The sequence below is a fragment of the Chelonia mydas genome, chromosome 6 (assembly GCF_015237465.2).
Source record: "Chelonia mydas isolate rCheMyd1 chromosome 6, rCheMyd1.pri.v2, whole genome shotgun sequence".
Taxonomy (NCBI): Eukaryota; Metazoa; Chordata; order Testudines; family Cheloniidae; genus Chelonia; species Chelonia mydas.
This window is the reverse complement of record NC_051246.2, coordinates 1,532,876-1,555,775: the sequence shown is the minus strand read 5'-3', so window position 1 is coordinate 1,555,775 and position 22,900 is coordinate 1,532,876. Positions and strand designations below refer to the sequence as shown.

The window sequence follows — 22,900 nt, the reverse complement described above, 5'->3', positions numbered from 1 at the left end:
CAGAGAACCGTCCCTGCCAGCTCCACGGGCTATGGATTTGGGGAAGGAGATGGGACCTCATCTCAGCTTGTCGGGTGGCTGCAGAGATGGGAGACCCCAACTCCAGCGCAACGGGGGGCCCGATCTCAGGCTCAGAGCTGCAGGGATATTGCTGTGCTGTAGCCAGAAGATCCACTGGTGAGACAGGGTCGCACACTCGCCCCTTCCAACAGCCTTTGCCCTCCTACTGTCCCCCTCCCCTGCCGTTCAATGCAGGACGGCCTGTCCCGGCGCATGGTCGACTGTCTGATGGTGGATCCGAGTGCAATGGCAGAGCAGGTCATGGAGCAGCGCAGATCACTGCTGGGGTGGTGCCGGGAGGAGATGAGGGAGCCGGAGGAGACCCTGCTGACGGCGCTAGAGGAGAAGCTGACTCAGGAGGCCGAGACTTTCCTGGAGACCTTTGGAAAGCGCTATCAGTGTCACACCATCTGCCAGGGAGCCATGGACAGAGCCCGCCGAGACCACGCTGACTTTCTGAGGGAGAAGGTGAGTCGGGGGAAGGGGCCGGTGCCCCAGCCACAGCACCCCAGGGAACCATCCCAGCCAGTCCCACGGGCTATGGGTTTTGGGGCAGGAGATGAGAGTTCATATCTCTGGCTCCCAGGCTGGCTGCAGAGATGGGGGACTCCAACCCTCGCACCAAGGGGACCCTGATCTTGGTCAGGGGGGTCAGCGCAGCACCCAGCACAACAGGGGCCCCAATCTCAGTCACAGGGCTATGGGGAAGTTTCTGTTCTGTAGCTGGAGGGTCCATGGGTGAGACAAGGTCGCACACCCGCCCCTTCTAACAGCCTTGGGCTCCCTTCTGTCCTCCTCCTCTCTCGCTTAACCCAGGATGGCCTGTCCCGGCGCATGATCGACTGTCTGACGGTGGATCCGAGGGAAATGGCGGAGCAGTTTGTGGAGCAGCGCAGGTCACTGCTGGGGCGGTGCCAGGAGGAGATGAAGGAGCCGGAGGAGACCCTGCTGAGGGCACTAGAAGCGGAGCTGATTCAGGAGGCCGAGACTTTCCTGGAGACCTACGGAAAGCGCTATCAGTGGCACGCCATCAACCAGAGAGCCATGGACAGAGCCCGCAGAGACCACACTGACTTTCTGAGGGAGAAGGTGAGTCGGGGGTAGGAGCTGTTGCCCAATCCAAGATAACCCCAGAGAACCATCCCTGCCAGCCCCACGGGCTGTGGTTTATTGGAAGGAGATGGGACCTCATCTCAGCTTGTCGGGTGGCTGCAGAGATGGGAGACCCCAACTCCAGCGCAACGGGGGGCCAAATCTCAGGCTCAGAGCTGCAGGGATATTGCTGTGCTGTAGCCAGAAGATCCACTGGTGAGACAGGGTCGCACACTCACCCCTTCCAACAGCTTTTGCCCCCCTACTGTCCCCCTCCCCTGCCGTTCAATGCAGGACGGCCTGTCCCGGCGCATGGTTGACTGTCTGATGGTGGATCCGAGTGCAATGGCAGAGCAGGTCATGGAGCAGCGCAGATCACTGCTGGGGTGGTGCCGGGAGGAGATGAGGGAGCCGGAGAAGGAGACCCTGCTGACGGCGCTAGAGGAGAAGCTGACTCAGGAGGCCGAGACCTTCCTGGAGACCTTTGGAAAGCGCTATCAGTGTCACACCATCAACCAGGGAGCCATGGACAGAGTCTGCCGAGACCATGCTGATTTTCTGAGGGAGAAGGTGAGTCGGGGGAAGGGGCCGGTGCCCCAGCCACAGCACCCCAGGGAACCATCCCAGCCAGTCCCACGGGCTATGGGTTTTGGGGCAGGAGATGAGAGTTCATACCTCTGGCTCCCATGTTGGCTGCAGAGATGGGGGACTCCAACCCTCGCACCAAGGGGACCCTGATCTTGGTCAGGGGGGTCAGCGCAGCACCCAGCACAACAGGGGCCCCAATCTCAGTCACAGGGCTATGGGGAAGTTTCTGTTCTGTAGCTGGAGGGTCCATGGGTGAGACAAGGTCTCACACCCACCCCTTCTAACAGCCTTGGGCTCCCTTCTGTCCTCCTCCTCTCTCGCTTAACCCAGGATGGCCTGTCCCGGCGCATGATCGACTGTCTGAAGGTGGATCCGAGCGCAATGGAAGAGCAGTTCGCAGAGCAGTTCAGGTTGCTGATGGACTGGTGCCGGGAGGAGATGAAGGAGCCGGAGGAAACCCTGCTGAGGGCACGAGAAGCGGAGCTCACTCAGGAGGCTGAGACTTTCCTGGAGACCTATGGAAAGCGCTATCAGTGTCACGCCATCAACCAGAGAGTCATAGACAGTGCCCGCCGAGACCACGCTGACTTTCTGAGGGAGAAGGTGAGTCGGGGGTAGGAGCTGTTGCCCGATCCAGGGTAACCCCAGAGAACCGTCCCTGCCAGCCCCATGGGCTATGGATCTGAGGAAGGAGATGGGACCTCATCTCAGCTTGTCGGGTGGCTGCAGAGATGGGAGACCCCAACTCCAGCGCAACGGGGGCCCAATTTCAGGCTCAGGGCTGCAGGGATATTGCTGTGCTGTAGCCAGAAGATCCATTGGTGAGACAGGGTTGCACACTCGCCCCTTTCAACAGCCTTTGCCCTCCTACTGTCCCCCTCCCCTGCCGTTCAATGCAGGACGGCCTGTCCCGGCGCATGGACGACTGTCTGAAGGTGGATCTGAGTGCAATGGCGAAGCAGTTCGAGAAGCAGCACAGGTCACTGCTGGAGCGGTGCCGGGAGGAGCTGAAGGAGCCGGAGGAGACCCTGCTGACGGCGCTAGAGGCGGAGCTGACTCAGGAGGCCAAGACCTTCCTGGAGACCCATGGAAAGCGCTACCAGTGTTGCACCACCAACGAGAGTGCCATGGAAAGCGCCCGCAAAGACTATGCTGCATTTCTGAAGAAGACGGTGAGTGACAGGGGCTGTGCCCCCAGCCATGGGAACCCAAGAGAAACAGCCTGGTCACCTCTATGGGATTCAGGGTTTGGGGTAGAAGATGGGAGTTAATATGTCTGGTTCCCAGGGTGGCTGCAGAGATGGGAGACTCCAAGCCCAGCGGAACAGGGGAGGGATCTGACTCAGCAATGGGGTGTGTGTGTGCATTGCCCGGTGTGACATGAGCCCCAATCTTGGTCTGGGTCTTTGCAGCACTTGCCACATCTAATCTTTGCTGTTTCCTCTCCCAGAACATGTTGACCTCGTCTCAGGAGCTCGAGGCGTGGCGCAAGAAGTTGCTGGAGCAGTGCCGAAGAGACATGCTGCCGAAGAAAGAATTCCCGCTGACAGACCTGGATGCAGCACTGATGTGGGAGAAAGAGGACCTGCTGAGGAGGCTGGATGCAGAGCTGACACGGATGCCTATGCCCTTCCAGGAGGCGAACGGGAAGCACATGATTCTGCGAGTGGTCACCGCAGCTGCTGGTGGTGCTGGGGTCGCCGCAGCTGCCTTCTCTGGTATTTTCAGACAGGATAAGTGAGGGAACAGCTGTTGCAGCTGGAGCGGGCGGCATAGCTGGGATTTGGGCAGGCTCGGGCGAGGGTGAGAGAGTTAGTGGGAAGATTGCCCAGAAGGATATGAACCGGGCCGAGGCCACCGCCAGCCAAGGGGAGGAGGGGGACGGCACTGAGGAGCTGTGTGATGCGGCCCCCCTGATCTGCACAGTGCCCCCCCCCCAAGTCTGGGGTGACGAATAGAGTGACTGAGCTGCAGCGTGGCCCAGACACGTCACCCACACACCACGGCAGAGCAGGGGACTCGTCGCTCACAGATTCGAAGAAGGGACATTGGTCCAACCCGCTCTTGAAAACCTCCATTGACTCTTTGACACCCAGGCCTATCAGCACCTGCTGGCGGAGGGTTCAGTGCCCTGTACCAGCAACTCCTAACAGGCCTGACAAACTCACTGCACCTAACACACCGCTGTCATGGTATTTAGCCATAAATAATGTCTTGTAATGTATTGAATGCAAGCTAGGAGTACACTGGGAATGAATATCTGTGTGTAATGTGTAATTGTTATGAGGTGAGGGGTTACACGTATAAGTACATATGGAAAATACATTTTCAAGTCTGAATAAAGGCAGGGTCAGCAGACAAATTTCTGACAGACAAGGGATGTACATTCGCCCGTCCACCTCAGTTGACATGTAAATTAAGCGTTGTAAGCCAGTCCCATGGACGACGTATGAAGGTAACATGAAGATGTGGGGTCACCATGCTGGGGAATAAACCATGGGGCGAGGCATCTCCTGACTGTGGGGCCAAACAGAGTTGGGGGGAGGGGGTAGAAGGAGAAGGTAAAAGGATACCCCTGTATCCTTCACCAGCCAAGCAAAAGGACAGCTGTCATAAATATAAAGGGAAGGGTAACAACCTTTATGTATGCAGTAACATAAAATCCCTGTTGGCCAGAGGTACAGAATCACTTACCTGTAAGCGGTTAATCAATTCAATTAACCTAGTTGGCACCTGACCAGAAGGACCAATGGGGAAAGAAGATACTTTCAAATCGGAGGATTGGGGGGAAAGGTTTTGTTTGTGCTCTCTTTGTGTGTACCCTCTCTGACAGAGGGAGGGACCAGGGCAGGAAAAAACATCTAAAAACATACCTGAAATGAGCATCTAAGATTACAGAAACTTTAAGTAAAGTTAGGAAATGCGTTAGATTATCTTTTGTTTTAGCTTGTGAATTTTCCCTATGCTAAGGGGTAATTTTATTCCTGTTTTGTAACTGGGAAGCAGAGTCAGAGGGGAATCCTCTGGATTTTAAATCTTTTATTTACTCTGTAAAGTTATCTTCCATCCTGATTTTGCAGGTGTGATTCTTTTACTTCTTTTTTAATAAAATTCTTCTTTTAAGAACCTGATTGATTTTCAGTGTCCTAAAACCCAGGGATTTGGTCTGTGCTCACTTTGTTAACCTATCGGTTGGTATATTATTCTCAAGCCTCCCCAGGAAAGGAGGTGACGGGGCTTGGGGGGATATTTGGGGGGAGGGGGGATAGGGCTCCAAGAGGTCCCTCCCTGAATGTTTGTTTAAATAACTTGGTGGTGGCAGCAATACTGTCCAAGGACAAGGAAAGGAATTTGTGCCTTGGGGAAGTTTTTAACCTAAGCTGGTAGAAATAAGCATAGAGGGTCTTTCATGCGGGTCCCCAGATCTGTAGCCCAGAGTTCAGAGTGGGGGAGGGAACCCTGACAGCAGTGATTCGGCAAGAGGGGGCCCAGCCGTGTTTGTCAGAAAAGCAAGGAGCTTGGTTTAGGTGAGATAATCTCCTTTAGCCTGTTATGTTTGGACGCTAGGAAGCGCGTTACACTTTTCCTGTGTACCTGCCACCCTTCTGCCAGGGGTGTCGGCAGCAACCAGGGCCAAGTCCTTATTTTAGGGGATTCTCTACAATTTCTTAACCTTTGTCTCCAGCCTCCACAGTCATCTAGGAATCTGCACCCATGCTGGGTGCCTTAGCCAGACAAGTCTGTACCCACTCGCAGGTGTAGAGGTTTGAAGAAGTGAACTTGGTTGGGGGTGAACTGGGGACGTATGTTGACAGTTTAACACTTTCCACCACCATTTAGCACGTCAGTCAGAGTCCCAAACAAATGGGACCCTGAACGGTCTGAACCTGAATGTGAACCAGTTTGTTCCCTTCAGCTCGTGGCTCCCCAACTTCCTCGCCCACAGTTTGGGGTTCCAGGAGACCAGGAAAGTCAGGGTCACTGGGCAGCTCCAGGGCTCTACCGCCTGCCCTATGATAGCGGTTCCAGCAGCTGGGACAGGGAGGCCTCACCAGTCACTGGGCTGCTGTAGACGGCTGCTGTGAATTCCTCTCCTCCCGCTGTAGTACATGCAATGGCTCTTCCCCAGCTGTTCCCCCACCGAACACTGTGGGCTGTGGGTGAATCCAGCTGCTGCTTTGCTCTGCTGCCACTCATATAGCTGGACCTGCTGCTGGGCTCTAACATCTGCCTGTCCCGGGCTGGACAACTGGCCCCTCTGGTGAGCTCTGCCTCCCCAAGGCAATTCCAGCTCTCAGCTCAGCTCTTCAAGATACAAGGGGGTCAGGAGCTTTAAGTACCAGCCACGTCTCTACCACACAAAGAGTTATTCCCTCCACAAATGGCCCACACTTTGCACAATTACAATAGGACCTGGTGAGCTCTGCCTACCCAAGGCAATTCCAGCTCTTAGCTCAGCTCTTCGAGATACAAGGGTTTTGAGGGCTTTACCACCCAAAGAGTTATTCCCATTACGAATGTGCAGTCTCTCTTCCCTTGCCCTCCAGTGCCATCCAGGGCCTCTCATCGTCGATAAAAGGAGCAAAGTCTAGCCTTGCATAAGCAATGTAATTACTGCAGTGGCTGCATGCTAATCTAAATTAAGTTGACTTAATTTTGGAGTGCAGACAGGGCCATAGTCTTGCTTTCACAACACCTGTAGCTCCATATTGTGCTATTAAGTAAAGTATGTGTCCTCAGTTGAAATCATTTCAGCTGCTGCATAGTGTCCCTGAAGGACAGCACACCTGGTAGGTTTGTGCATGTCCAAGAGATCAGGACTGGACACCCTGTGACAGAGTCACAGGTCCGATGCTCTGGAACTGCTCTGTATGAAGCCAGCCAGGACTCTCTGGTAGCATGATTCCACTCAGGGCATGCTGTCCAGGCCAAGAAACCTCATCGTCTATGGTCTTCCTGGGTCTGATCTCGGAGCATTTATCAACCCTGTGCTCACCGTGCACCTCCCGGAGTGGGTCCACCTGGGTGGGACCCCTGGGGAAGCCAGAGGCCTCTGCATCCCAAATTCACAGTTAGCAGTGACTCTCAGCCAATGCTGTAAAATAGAAGGCTTATTAGCCAATAGGGAAAGAGCATAGAACAGAGCTTGTTAGCCAAAAAGCAGGACCATTCAGCAAAGTCCATCTTGGGGGGATCCAGGGCCTGGTGCCCCCTGGGTGCCCTCTCTGGCTTCCCAACAGGAGACTGACCTGTTTCCAGTGGCCTGACCTCTGGCACGCCTGTTGCCCCTCCTCCTGGTCTTTGTCTTGCTTCCCGGGCAAAACGTCATCTGGTCGCATTCCCCTCCTGGCTTTCAGGTTAGGAAGGGCACCATCCATTGCTTACATGCAGGCAGCTGGAGATGCCTCACCTGCCCCAGGGGGTCTCCGCAAAAGTGACACACCCTTATTCCCACCACTGATGCAATACACTGGGAAACTGAGGTACGCACAGTATTTACGCAAAACAGAAAGACTCACATATAACAGAACAAGAAGGAAAACTCACTTTGTCACATACGGTCCAGGGGGACACTCGGAGGATGCAGGGGTCAGCAGGTGCCTGTCTCTATCCAGCCCATACAGGGCGAGGCCTGCAGGGGCCCAGGCAGGCAGTGATTGTGCGGCTGGAGGCTGGTGACTTTGGGGAGCTGATCCACACTAGCCCCAGAAAAAATTGCTTCACACTGAGGATGAATGAAAGGGGGACCTTAGAACTAAACCAATGTCTTTAGCAACAGCAAAACCTTATAATTTCTCCTATCAGCCAAACCAACGTTTAACAAAACTCACACAGGCGCCCAGGAAGAAATTTGCAGAAACTCAGGGTTAGCTTGCCCATACTCTCTTCTCTTCCCATGAATCTGTGATTTCACTGTATCTACCCCTATTTGCAATGCTGCAGCTAATACTGTTCTGTCTGCCTACGTCAAGGCTGAATTCTCCCAACTCTCTAGTTTTGTTTCTAACTTATGAGGGCTGAGCATACAAGATGGCTGCAGGTTATACTAAGTCCATACACAAGAAGGCTGTGGGTCATGTCAAGTCCAGGTCTCTCATTACAATCCCCTCCTTGATGACACTTTTACCAAAGCCATCATCATCATCACCTCACCTCATCATCACCTCGGCTTGCATCCTGGTCAAAGCCAACAATGGCATTAGTTGACTTCACATTCCAGGCTCTTTACCTTTTGGACAGTTTTTCTTACCCAGCAAGCCAAACTCACCATACTTACTAATAAAAACAGTTGGATTCCGATGATCACCGCAATTGGTTGTACGGTCGAATATAAGATCCCCATTGCCACGGGGGGCCATCCCAACAAAGATTCCCACCATTTGTGTTCCAAACCTTATCTCTCTCAATCAGTTGTTTAATCTTGCGGGTGGAGTGATAGACGGTAAGCCTGATTGTGTGCCTCTCATTTAAAATCTGAAGGAATTTGCAATCAGTATTTGAATATCAGAGGGAAAAGAGGTCAACTCTAACAAGATATTTGATCAATACTTAATAATTGGAGAGAAAAGGCATTTAATCTGAAGGGACAGTGGATCATAGGGTGTTTAACCCCCACCACACCATCTGTCCATGTTGTGGGGTAATCGTTCAGGTCAATTGTTTCCCTCCAAAAAACAGAAGTGACTGCAATTTAATATGGGAGGGAGGAGAAACCCCAAACTGTGGGGATGTTTTCGTCTATGTCTGAGAATTAGAAAGAAAAGGAGGCAAAATTAGAATGGATTTGAGATCCATATTTAAAAATAAATGAGTGTCAACAGCTGAAGTGATTTTTGAGAAATGTTTGAAAATTTTAGAGATGTCAACATTGAAGACTAACAAATTTATTGGGGCATAAGCTTTCGTGGGCTATAACCCACTTTGTCAGATGCACAGAGTGAAAAGATGTGTTAGTATATTTATACCTTCCTACTGAAAAGCTTATGCCCAAATAAATTTGTTAATCTCTAAGGTGCCACAGGACTCCTCATTGTTTTTGCTGATACAGACTAACACAGCTACCCCTCTGAAACCTGTCAACATTTGAGGAGATTCTAGAGCAATATTTGATAATGAGGGATTTTAGATCAAGAGCCAATAACTGGGGGAAGGGGTTAAATCTGAGGGGGTTAAATCTGTATACCCATACTCGATCATTAAAAATTAAAAATACAAACATTTGGGGTGGTTTTAGTTTGATAATATGATGTCCCTGTGGCAGGGTTCATTCCCCACTGGTGGCGTCTCCTCCTGGGGATTAGCTCTGGCCAGGCATTGCACCCTCCTCTGGCCTTGTCTCTCCCCATCCTCTGCCACTCTGGTGGCTTCCTCTTTGTGTCATGGTCCTCAGGCCAGGTCACCATGTTTCCCCTTCTGGGGAGTATCAAAGTCTTCCCAGAATGAATTATCCTACACAGTCCACTAGCCTCTGCCTGGTCTGTGCAACATCCCCAGTGGTTGGTATTGGAACCGGGGCCTCTCTACTCTGGGTCCCAGCTCAGGGACCCTCCAGTCAGCACCCAAGGCCTGCACTGTCCTACCTTGCTGCTTTCCCCCTGAGCCTTCTCCAACTTTCCTGGCTTCTCCTCTCTCTGGGTTTGCCAGCCTCCCTTCTCCCTCCTTTCAGGGACAGACCACAGACTACCCTCTATGGCCCTGAACACACCTCCCTACCTCCAGGGACTGACTGCAGCCTACCTTCCTGCAACCCCCCTCTGCTCATGGGCTTTATGCAGGCCCCTCCTGTTCCTGTCCATCTGAGCCTGCTTCCAATTAGTGGCCCCTTTGCAGCCTAAATCTCTCCCATTCTAGCTGCTTAATTTATTGATTGGGCCTGCTTGGCCTATTTCAACTCTAGGGTTGCCAACCCTCCAGGATTGTCTTGGAGTCTCCAGGAATTAAAGATTCATCTTTAATTAAAGATTACGTCATGTGATGAAACCTCCAGGAATACATCCAACCAAAACTGGTAACTCTGCATAAGTTACCTACCTACATTACTGCGAGGGACGTCCCTTATTTCTTCATCTCTGTATGACACGACTGGGAGTTGTGAATGGAGTTGAGTATTGCTTGTTGTTATTATTATTAATAATAATGATGATGGCTGTCATAAATATCAAGGGAAGGGTAAACACCTTTAAAATCCCTCCTGGCCAGAGGAAAAATCCTCTCACCTGTAAAGGGTTAAGAAGCTAAAGGTAACCTCGCTGGCACCTGACCACAATGACCAATGAGGAGACAAGATACTTTCAAAAGTTGGGAGGAGGGAGAAAAACAAAGGGTCTGGGTCTGTCTGTGAGATGTTTCTGCCGGGGACAGAACAGGAATGGAGTCTGAGAACTTAGTAAGTAATCTAGCTAGAGATGCATTAGATTATGATTTCTTTAAATGGCTAAGAAAATGAGCTATGCTGAATGGAATGGAGATTCCCGTTTTTTGTGTCTTTTTGTAACTTAAGGTTTTGCTTAGAGGGATTCTCTATGTTTTGAATCTAATTACCCTGTAAGGTATTTACCATCCTGATTTTACAGAGGTGATTCTTTTTTACTTTTTCTTCTATTAAAATTCTTCTTTTCAAGAACTGAATGCTTTTTTCATTGTTCTAAGATCCAAGGGTTTGGGTCTGTGGTCACCTATGCAAATTGGTGAGGATTTTTACCAAACGTTCCCCAGGAAGTGGGGTGCAAGGGTTGGGAGGATTTTCGGGGGAAAGACGTTTTCAAACAATGCTTTCCTAATAAAATAAACCCAGATAAACGTTTGGTGGTGGCAGTGGAAGTCCAAGGGCAAAGGGTAAAATAGTTTGTACCTTGGGGAAGTTTTAACCTAAGCTGGTAAAAGTAAGTTTAGGAGGTTTTCATGCAGGTCCCCCATCTGTACCCTAGAGTTCAGAGTGGGGAAGGAACCTTGACATGGTGGCAGAGCGGTGGGATTAACCTGAAATCATTTTGAGATCAATTTGAGATTTTTTGAACCAGAAACACAGATTTTAAAAGGAAATATTTTTTTTTCCTTTGGGCTGCTGGAAAGCAGATTTCCAACTGGAAATAGTTGGAGGTTGTTGGTTTTTTTGCTTTGCTTTGGGGCCAGATCAGAGACAAAAGGGAATTATATTTTGTGAATTGCAGTTTTCCCTACCTAAAGGCAGGGTAGTTAACCTCCTGCAGGGAAATTCACAAGTCTTCACAGACCTGAAGTTTTTTTTTTTTTTACCTAAAAGTAACTAGAGGCATTTTCTACCCATTTGCCTGGAGACAAAGGTGTTAGGGTTTTTTTTTTTAGGATTTCTCTGTAGGCTGACAATAACTATCAGAGAATAGGTATCATATTCGCACAGCAAAATTTTACAAGCCAAGTCTTTTTTTTTGTTTTGGTTTTCTGTCTAACTCTCAGGTGTAAAGTTAGTTAAAAACAGAGAGGTTAGGATGACAGACTCCATAGCTCAACAAAAGCTGGAATTAGCCAGATTTGAGGCTGAGGAAAAACAAAAGGAACATGAAAGACAGATAGAACTCATGCGGATGGAAATGGAGGCAAAGGACAAAGAAATGGAGGCAGTGAAAGAGGCAGAACAACACCAAGTGGCTGCTCATAGGAGAGCTATGGAGGCACAGGAAAAAGTAGTGGAGGAGAAGGAAAAAGAGAGGAAGCATGCACTGGAGATGGAGAAGGCAAGGGCTCAGCAGAATATATCAACAAACCCTAGCAATCCTTCTCCAGGTACCACTTCCCATCTGTCAAAGTTTGACTCAGACTCACAATTTATCAGACCACTCTGTTTTATTAGCAAAGCTGCTCTGCTAATACATTTAGAAGTGAGCCCCCCGAGTGGGGCTTGTGTCTCTTAATTTATACAGTTTTTTGGAGAACAAGTTACAGAGAAGTTACAGACAAAAGAAGAAAAAAGATTTTAGTCACCACCCTTCAAGATCCCTGAGACCAGTCACGTATCTTCAATTACCTGCCACCCTTAACAATCTCCTTTAACAGCTTCCAGTTAACTTAACTAATTGCCCTTCACACCTTCCATTCTGATGCCTGCTTCTTAGACGTGCTGGCTCTATCTTAATTGCTTCTCCATTCAAAAGCTAACTGTCCCTACGTGTGCTCCCTCAGATACTTTGTAACATGTTTTGGCATGCCCTCTCATATACAATGTATCCAGCATGTCCCCTTATACAACGTTGTACTTATACAATGTTATACTTCCACACATCCCAGAAAGTTCCCCACCTACAAGGCAGGCGATGATACCGAGGCCTTCTTAGAAAACTTCGAAAGGGCCTGCCTTGGGTACGGCATCTCTACAGACCAATACATGGTAGAGCTGAGGCCGCACCTCAGTGGACCCTTAGCTGAGATGGCGGCTGAAATGCCTAAGGAACACCTGAACCAGTATGAACTGTTTAAAACCTAGGCAAGAGTCAGAATGGGGCTAACACCTGAGCTTTCCTGTCAGTGATTCAGAGCCCTAAGGTGGAAACCAGACGTGTCATTTACCCGACATGCCTACCACATTGTGAAACATTGGGATGCCTGGATATCAGGAGCAAGTGTTAAATCTCCAGCAGAGTTGCCCTTCCTCATGCAAATGGAACAGTTCTTAGAGGGTGTTCCTGAGGAAATAGAAAGATACATCCTAGATGGGAAGCCCAAAACTGTAATCGAGGCAGGGGAGATTGGAGCCAAATGGGTGGAGGTGGCAGAGAAGAAAAAAACTGGTCGCAGTTGGAGCGGAGACCAGAAGGGACAACCCCAGACCACCCTCTATTACCGGGGGCCGCCCAAGGCCCCACCTACACCCCAAGGAACCCTCCAGCCACCTTATCATCCCGCCACACCGTTCTCCAGCAACCCACCTCGCCCCAGTGACCAGTCAGCTGGACGATGTTTTAAATGTAATGAGCCAGGGCATGTAAAGGCCAGCTGCCCCAAGAACCCCAACAGATTGCAGTTCATTGCACCGGAATCACACCAGAGGTCCTCAGGCCCAGATACCTCCCAGATACCCTCGGAGCGGAGGGAAACTGTGAGTGTGGGTGGGAAGAAGGTCACCGTGTGGAGGGACACTAGAGCACAAGTGTCAGCTTTCCATGCTTCCTTAGTGGACCCCAATTTAATCAACCCAGAGATCCAAGTGATGATTCAACCCTTCAAGTCCAACTCTTTCAATTTGCCTACAGCCAAGTTGCCTGTCCAGTACAAGGGCTGGTCAGGAATGTGGACTTTTGAAGTCTATGATGATTATCCCATCCCCATGCTGTTGGGAGAAGACTTGGCCAATCATGTGAAGCTAGCCAAGAGGGCGGGAATGGTCACCCGCAGCCAAGCTAAGCAAGCTGTCACACCTAGCTCTGTTCTGGAAACTTCTACCAGGACCCGGTGAGAGGTGATGGACCTGGACCCCAGGCCTATGTCTGCAACAGCAGTAGTGGATCCAGTCCCAGAGACCCAGACAGAGCCAGTCCCAGAACCGGAACCAGTGGAACAACCAGCACCAGACCCACTGCCAGCACTGAATCCAGTTCTTGTGACCCCAACACCAGAGGGCCCCACCGAACCTGAACCGGCAGCAACCGATAACCCTACACCAGATGCTCAGCCGGAGCCTGAACCCCAACGTAGTGCCCCAGTGGAGAGCGGTTCACAGTCAACGGAAACAGCCGCATCCCCTACATTGCTTCCAGAGGGACCAAGCTCAGGTCTACAATCCAATGAGGAACTGATGTCTCCAGCATCAAGGGAACAGTTCCAGACCGAACAGGAAGCAGATGAAAGCCTTCAGAGAGCTTGGACGGCGGACGGAGCAACCCACTACCTCTCAGCTCTTCTAATCAATCCAGAGAATTAAAGGTTTGTCAGTCTACAGCCCAGGGAGGAGATGATGCTGAGTGGCCTGAAGGTGTCTACTACGAAGGGAAAAGTGCTGGTGGCGTGGAAGAGGTGAACCTCTCTATGACCCTTGGGCGTATGCAGTGACAGCAGATCAAGGAGCTGTGCACTAGCTCCGCGCCGACGTTCTCAGCCACCCCAGGACTGGCTAAACGGGCATACCACTCCATTGACACAGGTAATGCTCACCCAATTAAAGTCCAACCTTACCGGGTGTCTCCTCAAGCTAAAACTGCTATAGAATGGGAGATCCAGGATATGTTACAGATGGGTGTAATCCACCCCTCTGGCAGTGCATGGGCATCTCCAGTGGTTCTAGTTCCCAAACCAGATGGGGAGATATGTTTTTGCGTGGACTACCGTAAGCTAAATGCTGTAACTTGCCCAGACAACTATCCAATGCCATGGACAGATGAACTATTAGAGAAACTGGGATGGGCCCAGTTCATCTCTACCTTGGACTTAACCAAGAGGTACTGGCAGGTACCGCTAGATGAATCCGCCAAGGAAAGGTCAGCTTTCACCACACATGTCAGGGTGTATGAACTTAAAGTGCTCCCTTTTGGTCTTTGAAATGCACCCGCCACCTTCCAAAGACTTGTAAATGGTCTCCTAGCGGCATTAGGAGAATATGCAGTCGCCTACCTTGATGATGTGGCCATATTTTTGGATTCCTGGGCAGAACACCTGGAACATCTACAAAAAGTCTTGGAGCGCATAAGGGAGGCAGGACTAACTATTAAGGCTAAGAAGTGTCAAATAGGCCTAAACAGAGTGACTTACCTTGGACACCAGGTGGGTCAAGGAGCTATCAACCCCCTACAGGCCAAAGTGGATGCTATCCAAAAGTGACCTGTCCCAAAGTCAAAGAAACAGGTTCAATCCTTCTTAGGCTTGGCCGGTTATTACAGACGATTTGTACCACAATACAGCCAAATCGCCACCCCATTGACAGACCTAACCAAAAAGAAACAGCCAAATGCCATTCAGTGGACCGAAGAGTGTCAGAAGGCCTTTAACCAGCTTAAAGCGACACTCAGAGTCTGGGGCCCTTAGCACAGGGTCAGACATGACAAACTGTTCGTAGTAACCACAGATGCATCCGAGCATGGTGATGGAGCAGTTTTAATGCAGGAAGTACCAGATCAAGAATTCCACCCTGTCGTGTTTCTCGGCAAGAAGCTGTCTGAGAGGGAAAGCAACTGGTCAGTCAGTGAAAAAGCATGTTACGCCATTGTCTGCGCTCTGGAAAAGCTAAGCCCATATGTCTGGGGACGGCGTTTCCACCTGCAAACTGATCATGCTGTGCTACGGTGGCTTCATACCACCACGGGAAATAACAAAAAACTTATTCGGTGGAGTTTAGCTCTCCAAGATTTTGATTTCAACATACAACACATTTCCAGAGCTTCTAACAAAGTGGTTGATACACTCTCCTGTGAAAGTTTCCCAGAATCAACTGGTTAAAATCATCCTTGAGATGTGGAAAATATTGTTAGTCTTTATACAGTTAGTAGTATATTTGGAGGTACATGTGTCTTATTAATTCTGTTTTTCCTAGAGCTCCAGGAAGAAATCCCAGCCAGTGTTTCACCCTAGCTGTGATTTGGGGGGCATGTCATAAATATAAAGGGAAGGGTACACACCTTTAAAATCCCTCCACACACCTTTAAAATCCCTCCTGGCCAGAGGAAAAATCCTTTCACCTGTAAAGGGTTAAGAAGCTAGGATAACCTTGCTGGCACCTGACCAAAATGACCAATGAGGAGAGAAGATACTTTCAAAAGCTGGGAAGAGGGAGAACATCAAAGGGGTCTGTGTCTGTCTGGGTAAGGCTTTTGCCGGGGACAGAACAGGAATGGAGTCTGAGAACTTAGTAAGTAATCTAGCTAGAGACGCATTAGATTCTGTTTTGTTTAAGTGGCTGATAAAATAGCTGTGCTGAATGGAATGGAGATTCCTGTTTTTTGTGTCTTTTTGTAACTTAAGGTTTTGCCTAGAGGGATTCTCTATGTTTTGAATCTGATTACCCTGTAAGGTATTTACCACCCTGATTTTACAGAGGTGATTCTTTTACTTTTTACTGTTTCTTCTATTAAAACGTTTTTTTTTCAAGAACTGAATGCTTTTTTCATTGTTCTAAGATCCAAGGGTTTGGGTCTATGGTCACCTATGCAAATTGGTGAGGATTTTTACCAAACGTTCCCCAGGAAGTGGGGTGCAAGGGTTGGGAGGATTTTGGGGGGAAAGACGTTTCCAAAACAAGTTTTCCCAGTAAGCCCAGATAAACGTTTGGTGGTGGCAGTGGGAGTCCAAGGGCAAAGGGTGAAATAGTTTGTACCTTGGGGAAGTTTTAACCTAAGCTGGTAAAAGTAAGCTTGGGGGGGTTTCATGCAGGTTCCCACATCTGTACCCTAGAGTTCAGAGTGGGGAAGGAACCTTGACACACCCACAGCTGGGATGGGTCAGTCAGTCCTTTGTTCAGAGCTTCATTTGTAGCAAAGTCCCTCCAGAGGTAAGAAGCAGGAATGAAGACAAAATGGAGATGATGGGGCTGCCTTTTATATTCCTTTTGCCATGTGGCCTGTACTTCCTGTGTCCCAAACACAAGCTGCCCAGCACATGGCTTGGAGGCCTTAGAGTTCTGTCCATAGGCCTGTCCCTGCCCGCCTTGCTGAGTCATAGGTGCATTGCCGGCTCCTTTCAATGGGTCCATGGTACAGCTGACGACCCTGGATGGGCCATCGAACAGGCCAGGCAGTGCTGGTGCCAATCTGTCTGGGGGTGTCACCCTGACCCACAGCACAGATTTGGAAATACAGATCTACCCCACCTATCTATAACTCATAATACAAAGGTGATACAAACGTATAAACAAGATTATCATACTTGGCAAATTATAATATTTTCACTGATACCTTACATGGCATATCTGGTCAGATTCCTTGCAATTTTATAACACTGTATTGGTAATAACATCCTAAAATGTCTCCCATCTTTCATACAGCGTCACACCCATGAGTGCCGTAGCTATGGCGAACTAAACCCCGGCAGATCTATTGGGGAGCATTTTTCAGGTTTTTTTCTTTTTTTCCACCTGCTGTTGTGTCATTGGCCGGAAACTCTTTCTGAGACAAACTTCAGATAAAGGGAAACTCATTCTTTAACTTCCCAAGCAGTTTGCCAAAGAGGTGCGACCTTGGTAAAGGGCATAACCCCACCTTGCACTGGGTAACCGTTGTGCTTTTATATCCATGTCCTGAGGATGTTCTTAATTCCATTTCCACCGGGCGTGTGTTGCTGTAGCTCCAGTCAATTCCTTGCCAAGCGCGACAGCCCTTTAATATAGGTAGAACAGCACCCATGCGAGCAGGGGTTGTGAGGATTTTCCTATACTGGCAGAGGCAGATTTACAATGAAACACACAAGTGCCCTTGCACGGGGCCCCCCAACCACAGGAGGCCCAGGGCCAGGCAGCCCAGCACCCCCTGCGGGGGGGGGGCGCTGTGGGGGAGAGCAGGGAGGGAGCCGTTTAAGAGCCGTGCTGGAGGCGCGGCGTGCGGTGTGCTCTCCCAGCCGGTGAGCCGGGCTCCTGCTGGCTCCCGGGGCTCCTGCTGCAGGCTGGCGCTGGCAGCCAGGTGAAGCAGGCAGGTGAGGGGGCTGGTTGGGGGTGTGCTCCCCTGGTGGGGTGTCCGTCCGTGCCTGTCCTGCTGCCCTGCTCCTCTGGACGCCGGGCAGCGCAGGTGCCATAGGTGCCGACTCCGTGGGTGCTCTGGGGTTGGAGCACCCACGGGGAAAAATTAGTGGGTGCTCCGCACCCACCGGCAGCCAAGCTCCCCTCCTCTGAGTGCACCGTGTCCCTGCTCCTCCGCCTACCTCCCAGCACTTCCCACCCGGCAGCCGCCAAACAGCTGTTTGGCAGCGTTAGCATGCTCCGGGAGGGAGGGGGGAGCAGGAACACGGCGCGCTCAGGGGAGAAGGCAGGGCCGGGGCGGGGATTTGGGGAAGGGGTTGGAATGGGAGCAGGGCAGGGGTGGGGCCTCATGAAAGGGGTGGAGTGGGGGCGGGGCCAGGGGCAGAGGAGGGGGCGAGCACCCAGGGGAAAGTGGGGAAGTCGGCACCTATGGCAGGTGCAGTCCCAGCCCCTGGAAAAAAGCCAGGGGAAGGACGCGGCAGGCCAGGGGGGTCTCAGCTCTCACCTGCTGCCTCCACAGATCCCTTTGGCAGAGAACAGGAGCAGCGGCAGGACAGGGACGCGTCCACCAGCCAGCCAGGTAAGGGAACCCAGCGGCCGCGACTGGGACTGCCCCAGCCCCAAGCCCCCCCCCACTCCCCACGCACTGCCCCCTACACACACACACCCCAGCCCCCTGCCCTGACTCCTGCACCCCCCACCCACACCCAGCCCCACCCACACCCCTTGTCCTGACTCCTGCACCTCCCCATCCCCACCTGCACCCCTCACACCAAACAGAAGCTGCCCCAGGTGAGCGCTCCCCACCGCAACCCTCTGCCCCAGCCCTGAGCCCCCTCCCACACCCTAACTCCTGTCAAGACCCTGCACCCCAACCCCCAGCCTGCTCCTTCACCCTAACTCTCTCCCAGACTCTGCACCCCCAGCCCTGAGCCCCCTCCCACACCCTAACTCCTGTCAAGACCCTGCACCCCAACCCCCAGCCTGCTCCTTCACCCTAACTCTCTCCCAGACTCTGCACCCCCAGCCCTGAGCCCCCTCCCACACCCTAACTCCTGGCCAGACCCTGCACCCCAACCCCCAGCCTGCTCCTTCACCCTAACTCTCTCCCAGACTCTGCACCCCCAGCCCTGAGCCCCCTCCCACACCCTAACTCCTGGCCAGACCCTGCACCCCAATGTTTTTTTACTTTTTTTTTTAATAAAGCGCTCTTATCCAGAGCACTTTACAATCATTAGCTAACGGTACAAACAGTATTTGGAAAGATCAGTAAGTGGTCCGCCGAGACCCTCCGCAATTTTCAAGTGGTCTGTAGAAAAAAAGTTAGACAACAAAAACAATGAAGGTACCTCACTTTATTTCCATTGACTTCCTATTGCTTATAATACAGGAGGAGGATGAAGAAAAAAAGAAGGAAAACCAGGGATGGGGGAGATAAGAGCGAATGTTCTTTTTCTTGGCTGGGTCCCCAAGGGGGCCCCAAAAATGAAGGTGAACACAGGGCCCCACTATCTCTAAATCCGCCACTGTATACTGGGATTAAAATCATCCCCGTAGGAGAAGTAGTTAAACAGGGGAACAGTCGAGAGTGGAACAGGGCTAACTGATGGTATTTCCAGTGTGTGTTGATTTCAGCACTTCCGACAACCCGTAGTTCTTACTATGAGCTAGCCAAGGCCTTATTAATATAGACACAGAGAAATCCGACTTCTTCCAACTCTCTTGCAAACTGATCATTTTCTTCCAGATTTGTCTGTTTGGTCAGTGTTATATACAAGAATTGGAGTGTCATAGATTTTAACTAACTTTTCCTTGCCCCATCTCTGTTTTTAGAGAGAAGAAAATTTGTTCCCGGAGTTAGTAAGTAGAAATTACATCCATTAAGGGATTCTGTAAGTGGAGAAATTATAAGCACCAATGATGATGGAAATACAGAAGGGAAAACTGTTAAATTGCTTAGGATGAAATAGTAAATACATTGAAAAGGGGGCTGTGGGTCGGGTTTGAGGGGCACTGACAGAGCTGTGGGGATGGGGGAGCCCCTGTCTGGGATAGTACGGGCTGCTGGTTGGGCTTTAGGGGCACAAGCAGAGCTGTGTGTTCGGGAAGCCCACAGCTGAGATAGCGGGGGGCTGCAGGTTGGGACTGAGGGGCATTGGCAGAGCTAAGGGGTGAGAAATTTTTCACTGTTCCTTCATAATCTCTCCCGCACAATGGAGTTCCCAGAGTTAGGGGTTAGGGAGTCAGGATTCCTGGTTTCTATTCTCAGTTCTTCCAGTAACTCACCACGTGCCCATGGAGATGAAGTTAGTCACACAATGTCACAAAAAGAAAAGGAGTACTAGTGGCACCTTAGAGACTAACCAATTTATTTGAGCATAAGCTTTCGTGAGCTACAGCTCACTTCATCATCACAGACGATGTCACAGACACTCAGAGCTAGAACCCAGGAGTCCTGGTTCCCAGCCCTTCCCCTGCTCTAATCATTAGACCCTGCTCATCTCCCAGAGCTGTGGAGAGAACCAGGAGTCCTGACTCCCAGCCCTGGTGCTCTAATCACTAGACCCTGCTCCCCTTCCAGAGCTGGGAGAGAACCCAGGCGTCCTGGGATCTTGGCCCTCATTCCCTTGACCTTTGCCCTTCCATCATCTCAGATCTACAAAGCTTTGCCCTATGTCAGCTGTTTGCTTTTAACTCCCACTCCTCTGTCTTGCCCTCTCCAAGGCAACGTTAAACTGAAGGACATGAATAATAAACCAAAGTGTCCAGCTGTGCAGCTCACTGCAAAGGTGAAAAACCTAGATGTGTCTATAGACCTGGTGCCCACCATCCGGAATAAAGGGGACATGCCCATGGATTGGCCGCAGCAGGATCTCAGGTGGCTTTCCGACTGGTGGGACCAGGAGCAAGACACTGAGCGGATCAAACCCACCTGGAATATCAAGGAAATTGACAAAACTGGGACCAGTCTGGTGGCCAAGGGTTCATACTGGAGGTAAAAATGCAAATCTCATTTGTTCCCGCAGAAGGCAACAGAAATGCACACAGAGCAGGGCTCATCCCCTCCAGCAGGGAGGGATGGACAGACACACACAGACATCCCAGGGCAGGTTTGGGGTGGGGGTCTGTCTGACCCTGTACTCCCATTCAGCCCTGCCCCATTTCGCTCCACCCCACTCCAGGCTCACCTACTCCCTGGCTGAGACCCAGCTCCTCAAGGACATTGACGCCGATGGTGGGCACAGGTGGCTGGCGCTGCGGGTGCTGAAGAAAATCAACAAGGAGAACTGGAGGCATTGGTATGGCAAAGTCCTGACCTCCTACCACCTGAAGGTAACTCAGAGGGGGCAGCCAGGGAGGGAAGGGTGATGCAAGCATCCACAGTTGTAGGGGAGAAAGATCCAGTGGGTTGGGGGAGTGGGGGGCTGGGAGCCAGGATTCCTCAGTTCTCTCCCCAGCTCTGGGAGGGGAGTGGGTTAGGGGAGGGGGGCCAGGAGCCAGGACTCCTGGGTTCTAGCCCTTGTTGTGGGAGCGTAGCAGTCTCTAGTGGTTAGAGCTGCATGTTTCTTTTGCAGACGGTTCTTTTTTGGGCTTCCCACCTCAACCCAGAGACGAAGAACTGGGCCACGTTGATGGATTCTGTGCGGACCCTGCTAAAGGTGCTGGAGTTCAGCCTAGAGAAGAGACACCTGCCCAGCTACTTCCTGCATTCGATTAATTTATTCGACTGGCGCCGGACTGAGGAAGAGAATTCCCTGAAGAACCGGGTGCTGGAGGTGCTCAGACTGGAGGTGAGGCTGATGAGATGCAGCCCAGAACCGTACCTCCAGCTGACCGAAAGGCCCCAAGTCTCGGGACCCTTCATCCAACGGGCGTGGGAGCTCAACGAGTTTAGAAGGGAGCATCAGAAAGACATTGATGAGTTCAAAAAACAGGAGATACCTGAGGAAAGCAAATCCATGGACTCGGACCAGGAGTAATCTCTCTAGGTCCCAAACATAGACGCTTCGGCTTCTATCTGAACTGACATGCCCCAGAGGACCTGCATTGGCTCTGGATTTACCCTGGGGAAATGGAGGTTTTACTTAAAAACCTTGAGATATGGAACAATAAATAATGCGGGTTTGTTTTCATTGGGGTTTGTAAGAGTGGGGCTCACATGGGGTGACTCCAGATTGTCCTCAGGGGAGCTGAGACCAGAATCCAGCCCAGACCCCACTGCAGTCAGTGGATATGAGAAGATCCAGTGGCTGGAAGTTGAAGCTGGACAGATTTAGACTTGAAATAAGGTGCACATTTTTAAACAGTGATGGTAATTAACTATTGGATCAATTTAGAGATTCTTAGATTTGAAAAACAGAAGGGACCACTGTGATCATCTGTAGGCCTGAAAGCCTAACTTTGAAAATTGTTTTAAATGATCATAATTTTACGTAGTAATATTTGTATTCATTTTTGTTAGTATAATATGTTTTGGAATTAGTAAGAAGAAATAGTTTTTGGTCTTATTTCATTTTTAGTAGCAGTAAGAAGGAGCAGTTTTATTAAGGATTGTTTAGCTCTGCTTTGCTCTGTAAGAAGTCTTGTTTTTGAAACTGTTCTGTGTGAGTGGAGGAATGTACGGTGTTAGGATACAGATATTCAGGCCTGTCTGTAAAGGCCCAGACTCTAAGAATTTAGGTGTATTCTTATCACTTGGCTAATTCTAGAGGTATAAAAGAAAGAATCAAAATCACTGTCTGCCGGAGTAAGAGCATCCGATGAAGTGAGCTGTAGCTCACGAAAGCTTATGCTCAAATAAATTTGTTAGTCTTTAAGGTGCCACAAGTACTCCTTTTCTTTTTTCTCTCACTGTGACAGTCTGAGGCCCTGTGCTTAGGCTAAGATCTTTGGCTAAGCAACAGAGGCAGCCATAAGCTGGGAAGCGACCGGTCACCTCCTCACATTCCAAACTAGTCACATTGAAAGAAGGTGCTATTGGGCTGTTAGGACACAATCCTGTCCTGGTAACGCCCATCGCCTCCAGAGAAAGGGAAGTGCCTCGAAGATGTAAAAGGAAACTTAGTTTGATAGCATCCTGTCTGGCAAGAACTCACTTATCAATACTGGGATGTGAAATCCTCATTTCTGTATTGTTTTGTCATTAGAGTTCCCACTTTGCTACTGTTTGTCTGTATAATCTCTGTCTGGTTCTGTGATTGTTCCTGTCTGCTGCGTAATTAATTTTGCTGGGTGTAAACTAATTAACATGGTGGGATGTAATTGGTTACATAATAATGTTACAATATGTTAGGATTGGTTAGTTAAATTTCAGGAGAATGATTGGTTAAGGTATAGCTAAGCAGAACTCACGTTTTACTATATAGTCTGCAGTCAATCAGGGAGTGTGTGGGGGGAGGGGGGAAATGGGAACAGGGAATGGGGGTGGGGAAATTGGAATCATGTTTGGCTAAGGGCAGGAATGGAAACAGGGACACAGGTAAGGCTCTGTGGTGTCAGAGCTGGGAAGGGGGACACTAAGGAAGGAAACTG

General features: G+C 50.4%; 2 protein-coding genes across 2 annotated transcripts; both read left to right on the top strand.

Moving 5' to 3' along the window:
- The first annotated feature begins 249 nt into the window (after window positions 1-249).
- Window positions 250-3,481, top strand: LOC122466146. The gene is made up of 3 exons (XM_043548285.1): window positions 250-528; window positions 2,640-2,912; window positions 3,191-3,481. Exons 1-3 carry the CDS (start codon window positions 250-252, stop codon window positions 3,479-3,481), a joined length of 843 nt encoding a protein of 280 aa, XP_043404220.1.
- A 14,298-nt stretch (window positions 3,482-17,779) lies between these two features.
- Window positions 17,780-22,681, top strand: LOC119566504 (protein mab-21-like 3). Its single transcript, XM_037901460.2, has 5 exons — window positions 17,780-17,948; window positions 19,202-19,228; window positions 20,093-20,363; window positions 20,551-20,701; window positions 20,944-22,681. The coding sequence occupies exons 1-5, from the start codon at window positions 17,798-17,800 to the stop codon at window positions 21,346-21,348; spliced, it is 1,005 nt and encodes a 334-aa protein (XP_037757388.1). The 5' UTR covers window positions 17,780-17,797; the 3' UTR covers window positions 21,349-22,681.
- The last annotated feature ends 219 nt before the right edge of the window (window positions 22,682-22,900 follow it).

Coding starts and splice junctions, on each gene's coding strand:
- LOC122466146 (XM_043548285.1), top strand. CDS start 250: ATGCAGGACGGCCTGTCCCGGCGCATGGTCGACTGTCTGATGGTGGAT. Junction 529..2,639: donor CTGACTTTCTGAGGGAGAAG/GTGAGTCGGGGG, acceptor CGTTCAATGCAG/GACGGCCTGTCCCGGCGCAT. Junction 2,913..3,190: donor CTGCATTTCTGAAGAAGACG/GTGAGTGACAGG, acceptor TTCCTCTCCCAG/AACATGTTGACCTCGTCTCA.
- LOC119566504 (XM_037901460.2), top strand. CDS start 17,798: ATGGCAGGTGCAGTCCCAGCCCCTGGAAAAAAGCCAGGGGAAGGACGC. Junction 17,949..19,201: donor CGCGTCCACCAGCCAGCCAG/GTAAGGGAACCC, acceptor CTCTGTTTTTAG/AGAGAAGAAAATTTGTTCCC. Junction 20,364..20,550: donor GCCAAGGGTTCATACTGGAG/GTAAAAATGCAA, acceptor ACCCCACTCCAG/GCTCACCTACTCCCTGGCTG.